The following is a 23,082-nucleotide window of genomic DNA, read 5'->3' on the forward strand; positions in this document are numbered from 1 at the left end:
AATAAGAGCCTAGATCTCTGCATACTGATTCACCGTCCTAACTCTGTTGCGTTATGCTTGCAGCCTCTATCATCTACGACCCAACTCTGATAGGGCTCCGTTCCACCTGCACTCTATAAGTCGATTATCAGTACCCATCCTTTCCAGATACAGCTCCGTACGCTTGCCCATTTCTTCCCAGGAAATTTCTCAGGTCGGTTGCCAGGAGCTCCGGCACCTCCCACGCTGCAAAATGGCCACCGCAGTCAAATTGCTTAGCTCTAACGACTGAGCCGGCCAGGCCGGTCCACAACATAGGCACTCGGATCAGCTCTTTCTTAAATTGAGCCGCCGCGAGTTTGACGTTCCCAGGAGTAGGTTTGGAGATAGCATCAACCGTGGACATTCCGGGTACGGCGGAGGAAGAATCATTTCGTGCCGCTTCGTAGTAGATTCGGACTGACGCTGCGGGTCCCGCTACCGAAAAGTAGTAGATGCTCACCCATGTGAGAACTTCATCGTCCGTCCACGGGTAGCTATCGGTCCATGAATGTAGTTTATCGTAAATCCAGGCGAGCAACGCCACGGGGCTGTCATGGAGGGCGTAGCCTAACGTTTGTGGACGAGTCTCTTGCTGACGCATGTAAGCATTCCCTTGCATCAAATAGTCGGAAGTAGCTGACAAGTGAGCCTTGTCATCTGATGAAAAGGGAATGGTGAGGAGGGATCGAAGAAAGACCAAAGGACTCCGCCATGGATAAGGCAGAGGCACCGGTAGAAAATTCAGGTGAACAGCCTTGGTATGGTCAGAGTAGCGGTTGGCCATGACACGAGCGATGATACTGCCCCAATCACCGCCTTGTACAACTATAGGAAGGTTAGTCTTGAACCGGCCTGGTGGGGGAACAATACAGCAGACCGTAATCTTTGTAGCCCAAAGCCAACATAACATTGTGCATCGCTTCCGCATATTGAACCAGGCCAAATCCTTTCTACAGGACGTCAGATTACTTTTGCAATTGCACTCATGAATCAGGTATATCTTCAAACCTTTTTTACTGCAGACGAGAAGCCAAAGTTCGGCAATGATGGCGCCACCAAGTGGAATGCTGGGTGATTTTCGCCGCCTTGGGTCAACAATGGAATAAGCTTCGTTGCTTCCAAAAAGCTTCCAGGCCCTACAAGACACCAATCAGCCCCACGATGACTTTATTGGAAACTGGTATCAGTCAGGCCTACAGCCATGGATGAATAGCAAAGGAATGGCGTTTGGATTTCGACTGGTGTGGTGCAGGCAATGAACATCCAGGCCTCCGAATCCGGTGACGGTTATAGGAACAAGGAACTGATTCAAGCGCTCATTCAATTCTTGTTCTTTCTGGCGCCAGTTGAAAGTATCGCGCCAGTATGTAACCAGCTTTTTCATCTCCTCCAGAGGCACACCCATGTCCCACTCCGCATCGTCCAGTTCATCCGGGAAGGTTGCCGTTATTAACCTTTGCTGGAGACGATGAAGTTGAGCATCTGGAACGGAGATTTCGAAGGGTCTAGCCATTGTGTTCTAACAGAGTTTGCAATCACTTTGTGGTTGAGAGTTGAGATGGCGTCCATGTCGGTCGGTCGACGATATCATGTAACGGACGTACATGCGACAGTATCACAACCTCGGTCCACGTGAAGCATCGTGGGTGATGGATGTTGGAGCATTTGGTGTGCGAGTCAATTTTTTAGGGTTATACCACGTTTTATAATGATGTTTTATTTCCCCGGTTGTTCTGTTTTCTTTCAAAGTGTATAACCTGGTAACCCGGTGGAATCAATATTCGTGAGGGTGAGATTTATGTTCTATAAATATATTTCCGTAGCAGCAAACGATACGTACCCATGTCAATAAAGATGCGCCATGCGGCCGCTATTTTTTGGCTTAAATCAGGTTTCCTGAAAAACGGTCCATTTTTGAAAAAGATAAAGATGATTACACAAGCAGAACATATATAAACCACAATAGGCATATATTTCTTCCCAAAGGGACATTCTAGACTCCCAAATGAATCATTGTCACTCAGCGTGTGGATTTAAGCCTCCCCGCGTCTAGACCGGGCGATCGGTCCAAAATTGGTCCCATACGAAATGGAGACGATTTCTGTTTCCTTCAATTCCCCTCCTCCTGCACCTGACCGACTTTACCCTTTTCTCTCCATCCTCTCCCACTTCTTCCTCATCTTGGCCTGTGGGTGGGACTGTCAAAGTATATCCATTCCATCGACGGATGGTCCCTCACCCCGGCTATTTTCTTGAGAACTGGACTTCTCTCCGCTTGCGTGGTCAGTTTTTGGGTGATTTCTGCCGACTATCTCGTGGCCCAGCAATTGGCCAGTGCCCTCAGGGAGAGGAAACAGTACCATCCATCGACCAAGAAGATAACCACCAACAGCGATTAGAAGGTTATCGGATGAGGAAGGATCAAAGGTGCAGAATATAATTCCGCAGTCGATTTATTTCGATTTATCTTGCCCATCTCGTGAGCGACAAGCATTTACTCCAAGCTTTCGCTTCGCTTTCTTTCTTTTTCGTCCTTTCTCGCAGTCATTAAAATCCCACCAATCTATATCACCAGGATAAATTGTCGCACGATTTTTTCTAAGGGCGCTATTCCAGTGCAGGGCGCCGACCACCCGGTGTAGCTCGACCGGAGTTACACCCTCCCATCATTTGCCAAAGTGGTGTATGTGCTCGACAGACCCGTCTAACATCAAGAGCGACTCGATCTTTGACATCTTCGAAAACCCTCCATCTTGCCCATGACGAAGGTTGATCACTAACTAAGTCCTCTGCGCTCTTTTCCAGTTCGAAAGCCATGCGTTTTGTCCTGCCCAAAGATTCTCCTCGTGATCGGGCAACTAATTTTAAAACCTCAACGTTATTTTGGCGCCCTCCTATACCCTAATAAAGCTTCGCTTTTGGGACTCGCAACATCAGCGACTTCGACGAAGCGTAAAAACCGTCCCACACCATGTCAGATTCAGTCGAATCCGAATGGTCAAAAACTTTCGTATCGGCCGGCCGTTCGAAACCCTTTCTCCCATGCAAGTCTGAATGTCTTTCTGGAGATACCTCAGCTTCAACCTTGCTTAACGATGACCCGCAGGCCGACCCACTGAATCGCACACATATTGGCGGTCACCAAAGTATGGCGATCGAACAACTGATGAAACTAAAGCAAGAACTTCGAGGCCTGGATTTGGAGTCCTTCTGGAGCCGACTGATGGAACATATCACTTCATTCTGCAACGCTCAGTATGGTTTCGTAGCTCGGAGAGTTCGAGACGATGAGAACGTCGGTGATCTGGGGGAACATAAACCCCGCCTGTTTGGTACAGCCTTCTATTACAATGATGGACATCAAAACGTGGGAATGCATAGGCACCGGTACTTTGCTGGAGGCAACCCTTTGTCTCACATGGACCATGGGAAGCCTTGCCTAATTCCAGAGAAATTAGGATCTGTCATGTCATTTGACCAAGACCAGCTCCCGTTCGCGGCAGAGGGCTACCTGGCAATCCCACTCTTCTCGGAAACCCAGTGCCTCGCCCACTTTGGCTTGATGTGGTCAGAGTCAGGGTTGCAGAAGCGCAAACTCTCGTGGTCTTTGCTGGAAATGGTTCTGTATTCGCTGGAAGATCTGATCGTCCAACGGATCCGAGAGGATGCGGCCAAGACCGACCGGCCCTCCAAAGATATCAAGAATCCATCCAAGGGTCACAAAATCATCGATGATGGGTATTTGAACGCTTTATACGGACATCCTGATTTTTCATCTCAACCCCTGAAGCCCTTTGCTAGGAGCTTGTCTCATGAGTTGCGGACGCCGATGCAGGGGATCGTCGGAATGCTGGACGTTATGCACGCTACTGTACGGGAAGCTATTCAAGGCAAACCGTCTCCAAGGGCAGGTAATGTTTTCCAATCTCTCAAAGAAAGCATCGAAATGGTTCAAGGTTTGTCGTGACTGCTCGTTATGCCACAACTCAAAGCTAACCCCGCACAGATAGTGCAAGACGGGCAGTTGAAGCTGCTGATAATGTTGTTCATGCCTATGATATGAACATGCAAGTTCCTAAGACACCCCAAGTAGAGCGAGACAACGATCTATTTGGCGGCCCTGTTCAGTCACCAATCCCAACGTGCGAAAATCGGCCAAACATTTTTGCTGATGGCACCAACGTTGGAATCAATCCATACAAACGGCGGCGAAGCAACCCGCCGGAATTTACCGTGGGATCGACGCCGAAGCAAAAGATGCCGCGTGTTACAGCAACGAAAGAACTATCCCCTCGAAGCGAAGAGGTCAAGAACGCGGTGCTTGAAAGTGACAAAATTATTCAGGCCACCCCAGCACATCAGATTGAAGCAGTCATGGCCAACATGGTGGACCCCCGTCCATCATTAGCAGTACGACGTTCTGCGCCACATCTTCTGCTGGAAGGCATCAATATCAACCTCAAGAGCCCTGCACTACGAGTTACAAAACTCCGTGATTTGCTCCGTCTGGTTATCAACGAATCGCTTCATGTTGGTGGTCGGCCTGATTTTGCGGTGACAAATGGAACCGAATTAGGGGAGAAAATCGAGCTTCGCTCGCGGTCGTCTAATGGGGAGGTGTTTTCTAAAACGATAGACTGGTCGGTAGACACTGCGCTTCCTGATACCCTATTTGTGGATGATCGCGACCTCGCGAAGTTGATATCATGTGTCTTTCTGAATGCGGTCAAGTTCACAAATAGCGGTGTGATTACTGTCTCTGCTACTCTAGGGCGCAAAGTCGGTGATGTTTTGATCAACGTTCGGGACACTGGATCGGGTATTCCAGAGGCTTTTCTGCCAAATCTTTTCAAACCGTTCGCTCGGGAGGATACATCTACGACTCGAAGCAAAGATGGGTTGGGATTGGGACTTCTCGTAGCAAAAGGCTTGGCCAGGAAAATGGGCGGCGATTTGATCTGTGTTCGATCTGCTACTTCGGGTCCTGATCGTGGTACAGAGTTCGAGATTAGAATTCCTATCACTCAACCTGAACCATGTACCAGGCCAATTGCCCCCGCAACGAAGCTTCTAACCCCTCCTCAGCTCAGTGATCCTTCAAGACTGAGTCAACCGAGCAGCACAACTCTAGATGCATTATTACCACCTGCAATGCGGACCCCAATCCAACAACCGTCTCCCAGTCTCACGGATGAGACATCTTCGCAAACACCTACACATTCCCGCTCTGTACCCGATATCAAGTCCTTTGGGGGCTCCATAAATGGAGATGCTTATGATAGCAAACTTGGGGAAAAGCATCCGCTGACGTTCCTGGTAGCAGAGGACAATAAGATCAACCGACGGGTGTTGGTAAACATGCTCAAAAGACTAGGTTACCGGGATGTTTATGAGGCATGTAATGGGAGAGAGGCTGTGCGGATTATGCAGGATGTTCTGGCGTCTCAGCGCCCTGAGGAAGCCACGAATGGCTCTCACGCAGTTCCAAATCAGAATGGCGGCTCGGACGATCGGTCAATTCTCAAGCCACCACCAAAGTATCGTAAGAAGCTCAAGCCGGTGGATGTCATTCTGATGGATCTTTGGATGCCAGAAATGGATGGTTACGAGGCTACCTCGAGGATCCTGCAATTAATGGACCAATACCACGGCCAAATTCCTCCTAATCCTGGGCCAAAGCATGTTCGGACCACACCCCCAACGGTTCTCGCTGTCAGTGCAGATGTCACTGACGATGCCCTGGGACGTGCGTCGAAAGTTGGCATGAAAGGTTATATGACCAAACCCTATAAGCTGACCGACTTGGAACGGTTCATCATGAGTTTCTGCTGTGGTGATGATACAGCAAAAGAAAACAATTCAATGAAGACATGAAATAGTTGGGTCGACTAATATTGACCGCCGTTTCTTATATTTACTAATCTCTTATTTCATTTGAAGTTCCCGCTTTATACCACATCGTTTTTGGGGGTTCTTAATGCATATACAGACGTTATTGAGAGTTTTTCCACCAAGTGCTAGTCTGATGTACTTAACGAACGATATACCGTCAACAATAATGATCATGACTTGGAGAGCCAAAGAGATAGGGGAAAGCAAAGAAGAAAAAAAATAATATAATAAATAGAAGAAGCATAAGAGGTACATAGACACACACACAACAGTTCAATGATAATGACAATTGGGTTCCATATTGAATAAAATCGCTATGCTCTATCGTACTCGTTTGATGCCACTCTCGATCGAAACACCCTTAAAAACATACATTGGACAGAAATAACTAGAGCAGGTCATTACATCCATATCTATCAAGCGACTCATTCGTGACATATAATACTCGAAGGGCAAGCACAATAGGCATATTCCAGTCGTTCCTGTCCCCCATTAGACAAGCCATCCCAGTAACAAAACCGATGTTACGGCCAGGAACTGAGAACAACCATCCAGCCCACAGATACATCCAAATTGTCATGAAATTCCATTGATTTGTTTCGGACGAACCAAAGAGATAGACGGTTAAGGAAAAAGTGATCTCAAATATAACCCCATATACAAGGTACGCCGGACAACAATTGCATCCTCTTTTCCCTCTTATCCACCCCCAATACTCTCACCCCTTATGTCAGCTTCTGCTTGATGAAGAACGAGCGGAGGTGGGACAGTTGCCAGGCGCAGGCAGCGGACAGGACAGCCACTTGAATCAGGGTCCATCGGACGACACGGGAGTTGGTAGCTTCAGACTGATCACGGAATTCGGCCTCACGTTCCTAGATTAATTGAAAAAAAAGGCAACCGGGTCAGTATCATATGCCACAGGCACACACTTGGAAACGATGGAATTGCGTAAGAGACATACCCGCTGGAACACCTGCTCTCTCCGGATATCTTGCAGCCGACCGTTGAGATCCTTCACCTTCTGGACGATGTCCTGGATCTTGCCCTTGTCTTCCGTCTCGATCTTGCTGGTCTCTCCGATGGCCATGTCCAGAGTCACCTTGACAGCACCCGCGGGGGCACCCGACAGCCAGCCGCCGGTCGCGGCACTCGTATCGGCGGTCACACAGATCCTGTGCTGGCCGGCATCAGCGGCGGAGAAGGTGAAGCGACCGGAGTGGCCATCACGCTTGGAGACAACGCGGTGATCGTTGTCGAAGGTCTCGTCGACGGTAATGAGCATCTTCAGGCTGGGATCAACGGAGTACGTGTTCGATTGCTGGTTGATGACCTGCGTGGAGAAGGTTCCTGTCCGTGGGTATTAGATTATTTAAGACACAGTCTGGGGCAAATCCACACGAAATCAATTGGTTGGTGACGTACCGACAACCAATGTGTCCTTGGGAAGCTCCTCGAAGAAGCATTTGGGCTGACGTCCATCGATATAGAAGTAGAGGGCGTTGACAGGCACCGAGAGGCACAAGATGGCGCAGAAGGCCAAGACGGAGGATAGCCATGAGGTCGAGGATGCCGACGCCATCATGAAGGAGATCCGAATGGCGGGAGTTCAGGAATTCTGGGGAAATAGAGAGGAGAAGAAGTGAAACCGTGAGGAAGAGGTGGCCGAATGTTGATGCTCAATGTGGCAGCAACGGACGGAAGAGTCTTGGCGCGAATTGAATTCTTCATTCGATCATTCACTTTACAACTCCCCTTCACCTCATACTCTTCACTCCTTTCATATCCCCTCTTGTTCTTCATCTCCTGTATTTCTGTTCCTCACCCTCCTTGTTCTCATTTATCTACTAATAACCAACAAATCTTTATCCGTGATCTTCAAGAACTCCAACAGTGGTGGTAGCCCGCCATGGCCGCCGCCGATGTTCGCGACATGTTGGATTTGCCCGCGGAGGGCCAACCCCGACCGCATAAGAAACAGAAGGTCGTCGAAAAGAGGCCCGGTTGGTGTCCCTCAACTACGCGCCACCTTTGTTCAGATTCTAATATAATAATCCTTAGAGGGTATCACTCGTGAACTTTACGCCCTGCTAGGTGAAAGAGCACCTCCGATCGCCATCAACGAGAATCGATACAAAGGTCGCCCAAAATGGATGAGCAAGCTGAGAGTTCGCCCTTGGTATGTTCTATCTAACTTGTAGTGTGAGAATCTACCCTGACGACCGCGTTCCCTACTAGGCGCATGGCTCCCTTCACCAACGAAGCTCGATCGGATGGACTCGTTCTACATCACTGGCAAAGACAAGGCGACACCGTGAAACCGGCGCTGGAGGGACCAGAGACAGAAGGCGAAGAACAGAAACAAGATGAAGGTGCCCCGCAAACCCCGGACCAGGAATACCTTTTTGCGAAATACAATGTCAAAGCTCGAGTGCCGAGGCGATACACAGACGAAGAGTACAACCGACATCTGAAGAGTGATGACTGGTCGCGCCAGGAGACAGATTATTTGATGGATTTAGTCGAGGAATACGATCTACGATGGGTGGTTATTGCCGACCGCTACGACTTCCAGCCACATCCCGTCGATGCAGAAACGAACAACAGTGCGCTTGTACCGGCCAATCAAGTCCGGACCATGGAGCACATGAAGGCACGGTACTACTTTGTTGCTGCGTCTATGCTTGCCCTAGAACATCCTCCATCGGAAATGTCCGAGGCTGAATTCGATTTACACGAGAAGATGATGAAATTCGAACCCGAGCGCGAGCGGGCACGGAAAGAACTTGCCGCTTTGCAATTGGAACGTACGGCTGACGCAGTGCGGGAGGAAGGAGTTCTGCTGGAAGAACTGAAACGTATTACTGCAAACGAGCAAAATTTCATCGCAGAGCGCAGAGAGCTGTATTCCCGCCTTGAGGTTCCCATTAGCGTGGGCAACACCACCATGTACCAGTCCAGCCAAGGCTTGTCTCAGCTGCTTCAGACCCTTCTCCAAGCCGACAAGAGCAAAAAGCGACGCTCTATACTTGGTCCCGAGGGTGCCGCACCCAGCCCGGCAGCACAGACCCCAGCACCGAACGCGAATACCCGTGACAGCCGTGGCGAAACCCCAAGCAACGCACAAGCAGCACCTACGAACAAGAAAGCCGCAGCCGCAGCCGCAGCAAACAAAGAGGCTCAACAGAGCATTAGAACGCTCACTCCGTCTGAAGAGGCCAGATACGGCGTACAGCATCACGACCGTCTGGCTCCAGGCGTACAGTTCCGCAGTGATCGTGCTCAGAAACTGACGCAGGCCAAGTCCAACGTTCAGACCCAGAAACTGGCTGCTGCCCTCGCCGAGCTAGAAGTACCGCTTCGGCTGGTCATGCCTACAGAGCGGGTATGCAAGGAGTTCGAGAAGCTCATCCACTCGGTGAACTTATTGCTTGACGCCCGCAAAGTGGCAGAAAAGGTGGAGAGTGAGATCCGGGTGCTTGAAGCCGCTAAGCAGGAAAGAGAGCGCAAAGCGAAAGAAGCCAAAGAGAAAGAAAAGCCCGAGGTAAAGACTGAACAAGACGATAATCCAGCGCCAACCGCAGATGTGGCTACCGAGTCTACCAGTGCTGCCGCTGCCGCTTTACCTTCCGCAGAAGGTCAAGAGACGGCTGGTGGTACAGAGGACAAGGAGGCAGAAGCTGGCAGTGGTGATACTGGCGAAGCGACAGCGCGAGAAGGTACCTCGCAAAAGCGTTCAGCCAGTGTCCTAAGCAACACCAGTGATAAAAGTACTAAGCGACAGAAGAAGTGAGCTTTACGTGTGTAACCTAATGGCGTTTTTTTGTGTGTATCAATATACCTATGTACGACTACATGAATATCCTCGGGCGATCATTTGGTAGATCTTAATGCATTCAAAGAATTTCATTGATTGTTAATCGCTAGTCTCATACCAATGACCCTTAGTTAGGTGACAAGGCACTCAAGAGTTCCCAGGCAAATTTGAAATTGAATTCCACCCATGCCAGCCCATGTTTTCACAACCATCAAGAAACCCGCTCTGGCTACAGCTGTTGGTCAAGGTCATCTATTAGTATCGCATTTTTTATTTCTTAGAAATTCGTAGAGTTGATTGAGCACACAGAAGACAAACAGTGCTACCGTTTATGCGTGAGCCTCTAATCAGGAAGAGAATGGACTTCCAGACAATCTTCATATGCATCAGCCAAGTCAGTGTCCGAACTACTTCGCTCGATTACTTGCAAGGCACCGTCCCTTCTTTCACGATAGCCTGTACTGGGTCCATGGCGTTCTTCCATTTGTGAGATTGCCGAATGATCATGTTGCTTAGGACTAGGGAAGATAGGCTTTTCCTCCTCAAGGCTATGGTTGATGGTCTTCTTCCGACCCCGGTCCTTGAATTTAATGACTCGTGTCTTTCCCCTCCGTAGCCCGGGGTTCTGCTTGGTAAATATTGGTATCTTTGTTGGAGATTTTGTCTCAGGGCCGTGAGCTTTGTCCGTTATAGTGCGACCTTTGGTCCATAGGCTTCGAGCACGATGTAGCCCCATTCGCCCTTTCGACACCTGCCCTTCTATGTCGTTCACTGGGGAGACCGTATCTCTGGTTGGGGTCAGTGCCCCGTCCAATGCATGGTCTAAGCCAACTCCACAAAAATGACTCCAAGGAGGTTTCTGATCTACATGTGGGTCGGGCTCGTTTTGGCTCTTCCTTAGGAATTCGAACTTTCCCCATAGCAGAGATGTTACTGATGTGCTACTAGGCTCCTTACCGACGTTGTTCGCTCCGGAGGATGTGGTTGCACCGGACCAGTGATGGAGGTTCAGACGGTGCATCATGTTGGTAATCTCGAAGATTGGTAGTCCTTTCCCCGATCCCGTCCTATTGTCCTGCTCCATACAAGGCTTGTCAACGGCGCTTGCAGATCTTTTACCATGGCCCTCCCCAATTGTAGATGCACTGTTCAGATTACATGTCTTTAATGAGCAGGTATCTTCTGGGGATAAATTGCCTTTGTCATCTGCTGGTATCAGCGTGTACCCGTAACCAAGACGACGACCCCCAGACATCCATCCGACGCTGACCTGGCGCGATGATGAAGCAGCCGCGCCTTCGTTGCTCTGAGGGTCGGCTCTAGAAGGAGCAACCAATGGATCTGCTTCACATGGTCCTGGAGATTTGCTTTGCTGAGCGCGTCCGCTAGTATCACAAGGACTCGCATCAGTTGGGATGTTTTGAATGGCTCCGGCAGTTTCTTGTAATTGACAAGATGGACTCAAGCTAGAGGCATCAGCGTAAGGATTCTTCATTGGTTCTCTCACCGACTCTGGAAGACTGAAAACCTTTGTTTCAAACTGGTATTTGGAGAAACCAGATGAGAAGCTAGTCCTGCGGGAATATGATGAAGACTCCTTTGCTCGCGATGCTACCATGTTCGATGCTTGTACATTCTCAGTTTGTGCTTGTGTCGTATCTACATTGGTTCGATCGTAGCCTTGATTAGATGCGCTCCTCACCCCTGTGGTATTGTCGCGCCCATTTCCATCGAATGATGACTTGTCGGATAAGATCCGAGGCGATATGGAGGGAGACGCCAGTCTTTTCGATATATCCATGCTACCTAAATGAACCGAATGACTCTCGGATTTCAGCTCCCTCGGAGGCGGCTGTCGCCTCTTTCTGATTGAAAGTTGAGAAGAGGGTCCATATACCGAATCGACAGACGTTGCGCACGGAATTGGCGAGATAGGTGTGCGTCCTGGATAGCCTTGGAGACGTCCACGGTTGACTGTAGAGTACCGACCGGGATTATCGAAGAACCCGGTAGTATAGGGGCTACCAATCCTCTTACGGGCACGTTCATGATCCGCATTGTGAGTGATAGGTGGTACCGGGCCCCAGTGTGGATAGTCCCGTGGATGCCATGGCAATTGGGGCCTCTCCATTTCGCTTTGGCCTGAGAATGGACCATCAACCACCATGCTGCTCTCTCCCGCCAGTTCTTCACCCGGGTCATCCGGTTCTGTCTCGTAATAGGGCTGTGCAAGAGGTGATACACTTCCCCAAATGCTCGGACTATTGTACGGACGCTCCGACGTATTACTGGCATGCGTTGGGATGTCCATAAATTGTACATCGCTATCATAACCTCTCTCGCTCATCAGGCTGCTTGGAAAGCCATCTGAGGCGAGGAGACCCGGTTTGGAGTTTGTAGGTTTCGGCGTGAATGGGAGAAATGAGCTTCTGGCCTTCTTGTCAGTGCTTTTGGGCCCTGCATTGATTTCTCTGGAGAATCGTTTGCGTAGTCTCTCTGATAAGCCAGAGGAGCCTCTTTTATCTTCACAAACACTTCCATTGTCCGTCAACGAAGGTACACCTGTCATGGTCAGTGCTCACATGCACGGCATTGGCAGTCAAGCATCGAGTTATCATCACCTTCCGCTTGTTCCTCCGATGGAGTAGGAGACTCTACCCGAGCCAGTTGATAGCAAGACGTCACATTTGGTGCTGATGAGTGCTTCCGGCCCCATCTGAACCACGGGCAGGAGAAGAGACCCATTATATGGCTACGTAGGTTTGTCGAGTAGCAAGAACAGTGATTCTTTGAATGCGTCGTTGGCTAGATTGAAGAGAAACATTGCTCGCTGAGAAGCGCAGATTCCTTCCGTCCATTTTGTATCTCCAACCTGTTAAGGAAGGTACGCATGGTGAAGCAGACAGTACTAGTTGCCTAGAACCCAACAAAAATTGGGAAGCTGCGGAAACGCCCATGACGGTACCTTCCAGTGTGCTGTTGAACGGCATGGCATATATCCCCGGAGTATGGAGGCCATTTGTCTGGAGTATTCTTGCGCTTCGTCGCAGTACGTAATGATTTCCGCCGGAGCTAATAGTTCCCCACCAATTCCCGAGTACATAGTCTGGATCAGCAGAGCGAAGGATAACTGTTGAATTCATCCTGCTTTCACCAACACATATCCACTCCGAACCGGATGATACTGCTAGTACGAGATTCGTTCCTGACTTCCTCGTCTTATACGGCGGTATATCACATGCGGTTATGGTAGGCACGATTTATGTAGCGGCATGTCGATGCTTTGAACTAGGATACGCTCGTAGGATGCTCTAGAATACACATATGTTAGAGATTATTAGCTGATCGACTATGCCAGCAGTATTCGAGGGTTTCCCATCTGGTAGAGGTTTCACAGGTTGCGCGAGTTTCGGGGTTCTGGTCTCACCTCACCTCGGCCATGAGTCAAAAGACCGATGAAACTCCCGGTGGGGTTGAGTAGTATATTGTTTATTACTCATTGGGAGATTCGAATGATTGCATTGATGCACTCTTTGGACGTAGTATTCAAGATTCACGTGGATAAAATCATATGAAGCCAGAGTATGAGTTCACTCTCTTCCCCTTTTTTCTTCTTTTTGGTTTACAGTTATTGAAACTGGTGAGGGAAGAGAGAGAAAAAAAAAATAAAATAAAATAAAGTATATCCAGTATCTTATCGGGTGAAGTACTCGTAGTTAGTCTGATACCAAGTATACTTGTATCGTACCAACCAGTAAAGAGTGGCCGATCCCGGAGCGTCCGTGAGCGGGTTAAACTGGAAAAAGATAAGGTCCAGTCCCTTTATCGCAAAACTCGAACGAATATGGAGACTCTGGTTGGTACCTGATGTGGTGATCAGTATGGACGGAGACCTAAAATTACTTAAAATTACGGGTCTGGGAGAAAACGGGGGCAATCACGCCATCCTGATCTTTCCCCGACTTGTACCAGAACGAGCTCTAGTGGTATTGTCGGCGAGTCGGCGTAACGATACGTTGCCCCTCCATTCACTCTGCCCCTCGATTGGTCCATTTACCTGATCTTTTCATGTCATCCTCGTTTCCACTCTGTCTCTCTGTCTTTTCCCCTCCATCCCATCCCCAGCTCCCAATTCTTATTTATTCCTTCCTCTCGCCCTCCTGCTTCTTCCTTCCTCTTCTATTCTCTTTCATCCCTTTCCCCCCCTTTGATCCATTCCCTCTGCAGGAGACAGTGATTGTCTCTTGTATCTTTTGATTCTTTCTTCTTTTTGACAAGAATTCTATCTTGTTTCTCTACCTCATTTTCCTCTCGTATCCTTCTTCCCTTAATCCGTACTCACATATCTATCAGGATGGTTCAATCGTATGTCAATGCCCTCCTATCCCGAATCTTCAACCACACTCTCCGGCTTGGAACACGCTGACTGACCTTTCTTGTCTATAGCTCCGTCTTGGGTTTCCCTCGTATGGGAAAGCTTCGTGACCTGAAGAAGGCCACTGAGGCGTACTGGGGTGAGAAGATCTCTCGGGATGATCTCTTGGCTGAGGGAAAGAGACTCCGTCTGGAGCACTGGAAGATCCAGAAGAATGCTGGTGTCGACATCATTCCCAGCAATGACTTTGCTTTCTACGACCAGGTCCTCGACCACATTCAGATGTTCGGTGTAAGTGGTTAATCCCCTCGTTACCCATCCATTGTCTATTGTATTCTAACGTTCTTCCTCAATTAGGTTATCCCCGAGAGATACAGCAAGTACAACCTCCACCCTGTTGACGAGTACTTCGCCATGGGTCGTGGTCTCCAGAAGCCTGCCAAGGATGGCCAGGCCGCCATTGATGTTCCTAGCTTGGTATGTTTTACTGGTCCGCCTTGTCCTGATCAATAGTTCTAATACTGGTGTACAGGAAATGGTTAAGTGGTTTGACTCCAACTACCACTACGTCAAGCCCACTCTTCAGGACAACCAGACTTTCAAGCTCGCCGAGCAGCCCAAGCCTGTTGTTCAGTTCCTTGAGGCCAAGGAGGCTGGCATCGTCACTCGTCCCGTCATCCTGGGACCTGTCTCGTTCCTGACTCTTGCCAAGGCTGACCGTGGTCAGACCGTTGACCCCATCACCAAGATCAATGACCTCCTCCCTGTCTACGTCGAGCTCCTCCAGAAGCTGAAGGAGGCTGGTGCTGAGGACGTTCAGATTGATGAGCCTGTCCTCGTCTTTGACCTTCCCGCCAAGTCCAAGGATGCCTTCAAGCCTGCCTACGAGAAGCTCGGCGCTCTCGGTGACAAGGCTCCTCGCATCGTTCTCGCCACCTACTTCGGTGACATCGTTCACAACATTGATGTCCTTCCTGCTCTTCACAACCTCTACGGTATCCACATTGACCTTGTCCGTAACCCTGAGCAGCTTGACACCGTCGTTGGCGCTCTTGGCCCCAACCAGGTCCTTTCTGCTGGTGTTGTCGACGGCCGTAACATCTGGAAGACCAACTTCAAGGCTGCTATTGAGAAGGTTGAGCTGGCTATTCAGAAGCTTGGCAAGGACCGTGTGATCGTCGCCACTTCCAGCTCCCTCCTCCACGTCCCCCACACCCTTGCAAGCGAGAAGAACCTCGACGCCGAGGTGCGTGACTGGTTTAGCTTCGCTGTCGAGAAGACTGCCGAAGTCGTTGTGATCGCCAAGGCCGTCACTGAGGGCCCCGCTGCCGTCCGTGAGCAGCTCGAGGCCAACGCCAAGTCTGTTCAGAGCCGTGCCTCGTCCAGCCGCACCAACGACCCCAAGGTCAAGGAGCGCCAGGCTGCCGTCACCGAGGAGATGCACAACCGCAAGTCTGCATTCCCCGTCCGTCTTGCCGAGCAGGGCAAGTCTATCAACCTTCCTCTCTTCCCCACCACCACCATCGGATCTTTCCCTCAGACCAAGGAGATCCGTATCCAGCGTAACAAGTTCACCAAGGGTGAAATCACCCCTGAGCAGTACGAGAAGTTCATCGAGAAGGAGATCGAGGATGTTGTCAAGATCCAGGAAGAGCTCGACCTGGATGTCTTCGTCCACGGTGAGCCTGAGCGTAACGACATGGTCCAGTACTTCGGTGAGCGTCTCACCGGTTACGTTTTCACTACCCACGCCTGGGTCCAGAGTTACGGATCCCGTTGCGTGCGTCCTCCCATCGTTGTCGGTGACATCTCTCGTCCTGCCCCCATGACCGTCAAGGAGTCCAAGTACGCTGTCTCCATCTCCAAGAAGCCCATGAAGGGTATGCTCACTGGTCCCATCACCTGTCTCCGGTGGTCTTTCCCTCGTGACGATGTCCACCAGTCCGTCCAGGCTCAACAGCTGGCTCTTGCCCTCCGTGACGAAGTCATCGACCTTGAGGCTGCTGGTATCAAGGTCATCCAGGTCGATGAGCCTGCCCTCCGTGAGGGTCTCCCTCTCCGTTCCGGCAAGGAGCGTGAGGACTACCTCAAGTGGGCTGTCCGCTCCTTCCGCTTGGCCACCACCGGTGTTTCCGATGGCACTCAGATTCACTCTCACTTCTGCTACTCTGAGTTCCAGGACTTCTTCCACGCTATTGCCGCTCTGGATGCCGATGTTCTGAGCATTGAGAACAGCAAGTCCGATGCCAAGCTGCTCAAGGTCTTCATTGACGAGGCCTACCCCCGTCACATTGGACCCGGTGTCTACGACATCCACTCTCCTCGTGTCCCCAGCGAGCAGGAGATCAAGGACCGCGTCGAGGAGATGCTCCAGTACCTCCGTCCTGAACAGCTCTGGATCAACCCTGACTGCGGTCTCAAGACCCGTCAGTGGCCCGAGACCAAGGCTGCTTTGACCAACATGGTCAATGCGGCCAAGTACTTCCGCCAGAAGCACACCAAATAAATGGTGTACCTTAATTAATAACAACCCATGAAGGGGCGACATTCTCAACCTGTCGCTTCGGGGGAGACGAATACGTTTCGTTTTATGATGAGTTACGATGATGATACCAAAAGTTCAACATAATGGGTTCAGGGTTTCTAGAGATATCCCCGGGGGTCAACGGAGTTTTCAACATTCACGATTTCAACATCGGCGTCAGCCAAATATTGACATGATTGCAAGTTCAGCGTTCCCCGATCCTGGGGTGATGGTTGTTTCTTTCTAATCCTTTGTGCTGCCCTCTCTGCGAGAGGTAGCATGAGCGAAATTGTCTCTTGGATTTCGCCGGTGATTTCCAAATATTTCAACAATGTGTATAATCATACATACATGGGTGGTTTCCGCCTTTAAAAATTTAATACAAGCCGGTGTCACAGCTGAGCTTGACGTCACATGAACCTTTTTCTCTCCAAACTATCTGTCTTGTAGATGCTGTTTGTCACTCGTAGTCCACAAGAAGCGTGGTATTATGAAGATCCTGGTAGGTAAAATCTATATCTGATTGAGTATAGCTGATGCGAAGCTTTTATACGAACGTCACACTGATATGTAATTGTACGAGACCTCGATGAGAGTAAAACGTATAGTACAATGACTAGGCGATGACTGGAATATACCACCAAGCTTCTTTGTCTGGCATCCCTATCTAACTGTCCTTCCAGCTGATCAATTTCGAAACTTTTTCATTTTCCCTTCAGCAAGAGGAATATTCAAAAAGTACGGGGATAAAAAGCAGGAAATGATGGACAGAAGGTTATGGTCATCCCATCAATGCTAAGGAACAATATATGTACAGCTTTACGGAAGCTATTATATTAGATTCGGTATAAGAACCGGCATGCAGCATGTATCCAAACCAACAACCAACCATAAATCCAAGATCTAAACTGACAACCACCCCAAAAAAGGCACCACCGCCCCCCTCCCAGCAACCTTGTCCTTCCCAAAGCGTCCCAAATACCACCTCTTCCCCAACCTGGCCTGAGGCACCATCGACGTCACAACATTCACCACAAAAACCACTGCTGGCAACGGCAAGGGCACCCGCAACTTCTCCGCCAACGCAGCCGCAGGACGCAACCACGGCACAAGTCCCATCTCAGGCCCAACGGCACCAGCCGCAGGGTACACGGCCGTTCCCACGAGAACGAAGCCCGTCCACTCGAGCCATTCAAAGACGTAATGCGGGTAGAGGATGTACCGGAAAAGGCCCTTTGCGGGCGGGATGACGTAGACTTTGGAGTACTTGTTCTTGGTTCCGGGATTCTTTGAGTGATCTTTCTGGGTGTTGTGCAGCTTGTCTGCTTCTTCGCGGCGGAGTCGGAAGAATGTTCGCTCGGAGATGATGTTTCCTGCCATTCCGACGAAGAAGAGGACGATTCCTATATAGGGGAGGTAATCTGAGATCGCGGGTCTGGTGCTATTACCTATACCAGGACCAGACCCATCTGCTCTATACCCGGTCACAGGGACATGGTATCCCACCAACCATGCAGCAAGGCAGGTCGAATTAATCCAGTTGAAAGACAGACCGCAGACGGCGATGAAAGCATGGATGGGGGACATGCTCGGGGCCGCGAACAGCGGAGAGATGACCGCGCGATTAGCGTAGTGGATGAGATACAGCGCGGCTACGGTCTGATTCGGGAGTGGCAGGGACGTGAGGTCCGTGTTGAGTTTTGCGACGAGGGCTTTCATCACGTAGATGAGGTTTAGGGGCGCGATGAGCTCCATGGCGGTCCAGGCGAGGCGGCCGGGGATGTTGAAGATGGAGGATTTTAGGGAGGTTTTGCCCATCGGGAACCAGGTGGTTAGCCATATGACTACTGTGAACTGCGGTGTTTATGGTTAGTTGGGGTGTTTTGGTTTGTGGTGGTGGTGGTAACTTACGCTGGCGAAGTATTGCCAGATGTTGAGGATTTGGGTGTATGTTTCTGGGGTTGGGTGGAGGAGATCCTGAAGGGGTGGGAGAGAATTGAGGGTTGAGATGGTCGGCCCCATTGTTTACTATTGGTGTCTGGCTATGATGGCTGTTGAAGATGGGTTAATTCGTGGTGAGTGAGTGGGAGAGTTGGAAGAAAAGGGAGAGGAATTGGTTCCTGATTGAGTATGAGGTCACAGTATAGATGCCAAACTCAGATCATGGATTTAATGTTTGTTTCGTTGAACAAAAGTCGATCTTCTCGATAGGGATTAGCGTGAGTTCCCTATGTTTCCTACTCCGTAGCTACAAGTAAGCTCTCGCCCATCTGCGAGGTACCGAAGTAGCTATACGGTACTCCTCCAACGGGAGATTTTCTATCTGGTGGCTTGAACATGGATCCCCTGCAACCGTTTATGCAAGTGATGGTCCGGTTCATTTGCTGGCCACCCCTACAAATTCATCTCTTGAGATTTACACTTAGAGAATAACAATAAAATCCAATATGACATAAGTTTTAATCTGTTCATCTATGCTAAGCCTCAACATCTAGCGAAGCTACAAGTCGTGAAGGAGCAAGGAAAGGATAGCCCACTCCCATCCAAACCATTAACAATAAAAAATAAAAATAAAAATAAAAATAAAAAGCCCGTCTCGTTCCAATTTTCGGAATATCGTGGCTGTAGGATCGTTTCCAACAACCGCCAACTCATAAACAAATGGATATCCCATCAGTCAGCAGACGTGTCCATCGTCTCCGGTGCACTTTGCGTCGCTGGATTTCTGCGCGCTGCCATTCGCTCCGCTTTAAATGCTTCAATCTTCCCCTTGAGCTCCGTATCTGCATCGGACGAGTTAGTATCATGAAGCTGTAAAAGCGACCGCATGGAATACGTACCAGGGGTGACATCTTCCATCTTGAGGGGAGCTCGGTTGAACGGATCATGAGGGTCACTCAGAAGATGAGACCGGATGGTAGAGCGATCGATAGACACTCTCGACCCAGGAAGAATCACAGGATCTTCCATCAGTGTATACATAAGAGGATCTAAAAGATCTGTTAGCAAACTGCCATCACTCCCAAGAACAATAGCTCCCAGGACATACCTAAAAATTCGTCAGGGACCTCTCCGAGGTCCTCCTCTGCTTGTTCGTCGGCCTCCTTGGCTTCTCGCACCCGGCGCTGTAGCTGCTCCCACCGCTTGAGCTCCTCGGGAGACTTGAGGGACCACTTCCGCAGGATCTCCGCGGCCTTTTCGAAGTTGGCTGGCTTGTAGGACCGTCCATCCCGAGCAACGGCCACAATGAAATTCTCCTTGTTCATCAAGTTCAGATACACATCGACGATCTCGCTCAACAAGGCTCGAGGATTGAACCCGTACTCCTGCAGGTTGTCAACCCGGAGACTGGAGCTCTTGGGGCCCACCATAGCATCCAGATTGTAATCAAGCATGTCTGCCAGCCTTTGCACAATTTCCGGCATGGTGAATGAATCAGCCAGAGCTTCGGTGAAGAGCTTAAGCATGGCCACTGTTTCATTGGTCAATTGCATGTAAGACTTCGCATTGCGTTGAGCAGAGGCAAGTTGTTCCTCCTTCTGCTGTCGCACGGTGGGATCCATGCCCGCCCCGTTACGCAGTTCCGTCTGAGTTTTATGGATAGTGATGAAGGCACCAAACGACTCGTCAAGCACGAAAGTCACATCGTTGAGGAGCAGGTTCACGAAGCGCACAAAGAAGTCCAGATTCCGCTTGGCCTGGTTAGAAAGCTTGGCACGGTATAGGGTATTGGGCCAGATGCATTTGATGATCTGGAAGATCTCAAAACGGATGTTGAACTTGTCAAAAAACTGGGTATGGGTGCCAGTGTGCTCAGCTTCAATGTAGAACTTCATAAGAGCATGCAGCAAATACTCGTTGGCAAAGGGCATGGAGTTTAAGAGGTCCACCAGCACGCCCCGCGCACCGCCAGGGCGAGGCCATGTTCCTCGGAAGAGAATAGAGACAAGACCGGCCTTCAAATACGGGTTCTTGATATAGCTAGTGCTTTCCAAAAAGGCTATGCAGAGCATTACCAATTCGTCACCTTGCGTGGCGGTAATGATTTGAGGCATGCACCACATGATGAATTTGAAATTGCTCACAATGTCGTCCACAAAGTACTCAGGAAGACACTTCCAAACTTCTTGCTGCTCCGCGGGCAGAGGCAACTGAATGGGCTCTTGGGGGAAGTTCTTGCCAGACACAAGTCTCAAGAGGAAAACAATAACATAGCGCATGAACAGCATGGAACGGGCTTGCCACTGGTCGTCGAACAACACACCTTGAAGACTGTACTTCAAGGCGAGACCCAAATCCAGCTTGTCCTTGTACTTCTTTAAGGCCTGCTCAAAGACCCTAAGTTGCATTGGGTTGTTGCTCCACTTGTGCCGTTCTTGCTCGAATTTGTTGATTGTATTCTCCAGGTGTCGGAGGTCCTTCTCCAGTTGATCCAACTTCGAGGTCAGTGATTCGCTACCATAGTGGTGAGCAGCGACTGTGAGGAAGAAGATCTCCGTGATAAAGTTAGAGGTCCCATCAACCTTCTTAGCATAGAACGCATCAGACGCGTGCTGATCGGCGTTGATTTTGGTCTCATCTTTCAGATCAACTCGAGGGTTCCGATGCAAATACCCTGCATCAATCCTGTCAATCTAATGGCGGAGTCAGCACAAGATACATCATGTAAGCCATTCGGAATGGTTTACCTTGGTAAAGTTGGCATCCATAAAAGGCTCACAGAGGTGGTCCAAACACGTCGTGAGATTGAACATGAAACCATCCGAGGACACAGTATTGGGATCAACCTGCATAGCGCGTCGCTTGTGGTTAATGTTCAGAGCTGCGGCGAACCAGTCCAAAACTCTCTCACGCGCGTCTTTCGATGCACGAATCAGATGGTTGATTATGTCGAAGAGATCTGAACTCAGCATCTGCTGCATCATCCGCTGTGAGCGCTGTGCGTTCAGGATATAGCCCTGGTCCCTCGTCTTAGGGCTTGAGAAATAGGTCATAGTCACTGCACCTTGCAAAGGCGATAGACGGAACCAGGGTCCGAGTAACGTGTCCTTCTCAAACGTGGCAGGCTCCCGAGATTCATTGAACAAGGACGACTCTGTGATCGCAGCACCTACAACTGCGTGGCGGACAAGGTTCCGCAGGGCCTATAAATGAGGTTGACAAGGCGCTCAGGTAGAAGGTGGGATGACAGAACATACTGTTACGTAGGGCTTGTAATCATCATTGATAGTCATGGCCGCAAGATCCTTGCTCATTTCCTCTACCGCTGCAATGAATGCTGGCTTGATGTTCTCATCCTCTTCAAACCTTTTGACAGCCTCACTTAAGAACTCAAAATCCACACCCTTATCATCCTCGGGGTCCAGGAGAAGGTAAGGCTTAAGAGGTGACTGTCCGGACGGTTCGATCCTTAGCGTAACATATTAGTATCTCACTCTCCACCCAGGTGAAGCGCAATACATACCCAAACATCTCTGGCATTGTAATTGCAAACATGCAATAACTCAAGCAAAGGCGCCGGGCCTCGCATATGACTTTGAACTTCGGGTCATCTTCGCGAGCACGACGGAATCCCTTGTGCAGCCTTGATATCCTCCGCCAGCACGGTAACAGATAATCCAAGGGCTTCTGCTGGGGGGCATTCGAGGCAGCTTCCAGAAGAGCCTGGTCTAGGACAGCTGTCTCAATACGAAGGTCGCGACCTTGCTCCTCGAGTTCACTCTTGAGGCCCGAGAGGTAAGTCAATCTTTGTCCATGGATATCGCGTTGGCGGTCCTCCTTCAACGTCAGCTTGAACACAGCACTCAGTGTGCGATCCTCGAACGCCTCAATACTCTCTTCTGCCCTCGGCGGCGGTGGGGTGCCTGAAACTGGGGTGACCGATTGTGACCGATCGGGGCCTGTGATATTCGAGACGGCTGGTGTGATCTTGATCCGCTTCCCTTCGGACTGTAGGTCAGGTCTGGGCGACGCTGCTCTGGAACTCGCTGCACTGCCGGCGTTGGACTGAGTTCGGGAAAGTGCTGGAGTCGAGGGAGATTGGGGCCGACTTGATGGCTCTGCGCCCTCTGGTCTTGACGATGGGGACGGGTTTCCAAGCTTTGCTAAGCGCTTGTTGCGGATCTACTCAAGTTAGAACCACTCTACCGAGGACCACGGCAAATAGAAAAATTCTAGAAAATCAAATCCAACCTTATCCGCTTCAGAGAGATTGTCGGACATCTCTGAGTATTAAAGATACGGTGCCCCGTACCTAATGAAAGGCTTGTCAACCAGCGGGGCAGAAAATGCGGAGCAAAATCGATGAGGAGAAAAGCAGCGAGAAAAGAATGGTAAAAATGGATCGATGGTCACCTAATCGTGCCGGGTTCTCAGATCGATGGGTCACACTGCGGGGAACGAACTGAGAACCAGAGGCCAAGTGAATGAATGTGAGAGATTAGGTACCTCTGG

At 50.0% G+C, this 23,082-nt stretch overlaps 8 protein-coding genes across 8 annotated transcripts; 3 read left to right on the plus strand and 5 right to left on the minus strand.

The window, feature by feature from the left end:
- Positions 1-127: 127 nt before the first annotated feature.
- Positions 128-1,534, minus strand: F9C07_2230842 (putative hydrolases or acyltransferase; the record flags this gene model as incomplete). The annotated part of the gene is made up of 4 exons (XM_041285329.1): positions 128-846; positions 899-971; positions 1,030-1,157; positions 1,219-1,534. 4 exons carry the CDS (start codon positions 1,532-1,534, stop codon positions 128-130), a joined length of 1,236 nt encoding a protein of 411 aa, XP_041144584.1.
- A 1,458-nt stretch (positions 1,535-2,992) lies between these two features.
- F9C07_4977 (putative sensor histidine kinase/response regulator) lies at positions 2,993-5,895 on the plus strand (the record flags this gene model as incomplete). The annotated part of the gene is made up of 2 exons (XM_041290890.1): positions 2,993-3,977; positions 4,028-5,895. The coding sequence occupies 2 exons, from the start codon at positions 2,993-2,995 to the stop codon at positions 5,893-5,895; spliced, it is 2,853 nt and encodes a 950-aa protein (XP_041144585.1).
- A 743-nt stretch (positions 5,896-6,638) lies between these two features.
- Positions 6,639-7,498, minus strand: F9C07_4978 (membrane trafficking protein; the record flags this gene model as incomplete). The annotated part of the gene is made up of 3 exons (XM_041290900.2): positions 6,639-6,788; positions 6,878-7,263; positions 7,339-7,498. 3 exons carry the CDS (start codon positions 7,496-7,498, stop codon positions 6,639-6,641), a joined length of 696 nt encoding a protein of 231 aa, XP_041144586.2.
- A 324-nt stretch (positions 7,499-7,822) lies between these two features.
- Positions 7,823-9,706, plus strand: F9C07_4979 (DNA methyltransferase 1-associated protein-1; the record flags this gene model as incomplete). The annotated part of the gene is made up of 3 exons (XM_041290891.1): positions 7,823-7,916; positions 7,975-8,092; positions 8,152-9,706. 3 exons carry the CDS (start codon positions 7,823-7,825, stop codon positions 9,704-9,706), a joined length of 1,767 nt encoding a protein of 588 aa, XP_041144587.1.
- Positions 9,707-9,889: 183 nt separating this feature from the next.
- F9C07_1406028 (uncharacterized protein) lies at positions 9,890-12,386 on the minus strand. Its single transcript, XM_041285330.2, has one exon. It carries the CDS (start codon positions 12,297-12,299, stop codon positions 10,074-10,076), a length of 2,226 nt encoding a protein of 741 aa, XP_041144588.1. The 5' UTR covers positions 12,300-12,386; the 3' UTR covers positions 9,890-10,073.
- Positions 12,387-13,838: 1,452 nt separating this feature from the next.
- On the plus strand, positions 13,839-17,048 carry F9C07_2281987 (cobalamin-independent methionine synthase MetH/D). Its single transcript, XM_041290892.2, has 4 exons — positions 13,839-14,095; positions 14,177-14,396; positions 14,463-14,582; positions 14,638-17,048. Exons 1-4 carry the CDS (start codon positions 14,085-14,087, stop codon positions 16,609-16,611), a joined length of 2,325 nt encoding a protein of 774 aa, XP_041144589.2. The 5' UTR covers positions 13,839-14,084; the 3' UTR covers positions 16,612-17,048.
- A 484-nt stretch (positions 17,049-17,532) lies between these two features.
- F9C07_4982 (3-oxo-5-alpha-steroid 4-dehydrogenase family protein) lies at positions 17,533-18,651 on the minus strand (the record flags this gene model as incomplete). The annotated part of the gene is made up of 2 exons (XM_041290901.1): positions 17,533-18,483; positions 18,541-18,651. The coding sequence occupies 2 exons, from the start codon at positions 18,649-18,651 to the stop codon at positions 17,533-17,535; spliced, it is 1,062 nt and encodes a 353-aa protein (XP_041144590.1).
- A 651-nt stretch (positions 18,652-19,302) lies between these two features.
- On the minus strand, positions 19,303-22,851 carry F9C07_4983 (putative ubiquitin fusion degradation protein UfdB; the record flags this gene model as incomplete). The annotated part of the gene is made up of 7 exons (XM_041290902.1): positions 19,303-19,412; positions 19,470-19,619; positions 19,679-21,263; positions 21,318-21,773; positions 21,828-22,038; positions 22,094-22,752; positions 22,822-22,851. 7 exons carry the CDS (start codon positions 22,849-22,851, stop codon positions 19,303-19,305), a joined length of 3,201 nt encoding a protein of 1,066 aa, XP_041144591.1.
- Between the last annotated feature and the right edge of the window lie 231 nt (positions 22,852-23,082).

Source organism: Aspergillus flavus, chromosome 3 (assembly GCF_009017415.1).
Source record: "Aspergillus flavus chromosome 3, complete sequence".
NCBI classification, from domain to species: Eukaryota; Fungi; Ascomycota; class Eurotiomycetes; order Eurotiales; family Aspergillaceae; genus Aspergillus; species Aspergillus flavus.

Excerpts from the sequence above, each read along its gene's own strand:
- F9C07_2281987 (XM_041290892.2), top strand. Across the intron at positions 14,397-14,462 it reads ACCACATTCAGATGTTCGGT|GTTATCCCCGAGAGATACAG; the intron begins GTAAGTGGTTAA and ends TTCCTCAATTAG. Across the intron at positions 14,583-14,637 it reads CCATTGATGTTCCTAGCTTG|GAAATGGTTAAGTGGTTTGA; the intron begins GTATGTTTTACT and ends ACTGGTGTACAG.
- F9C07_1406028 (XM_041285330.2), bottom strand. The coding sequence starts at position 12,299 with ATGACAGGTGTACCTTCGTTGACGGACAATGGAAGTGTTTGTGAAGAT.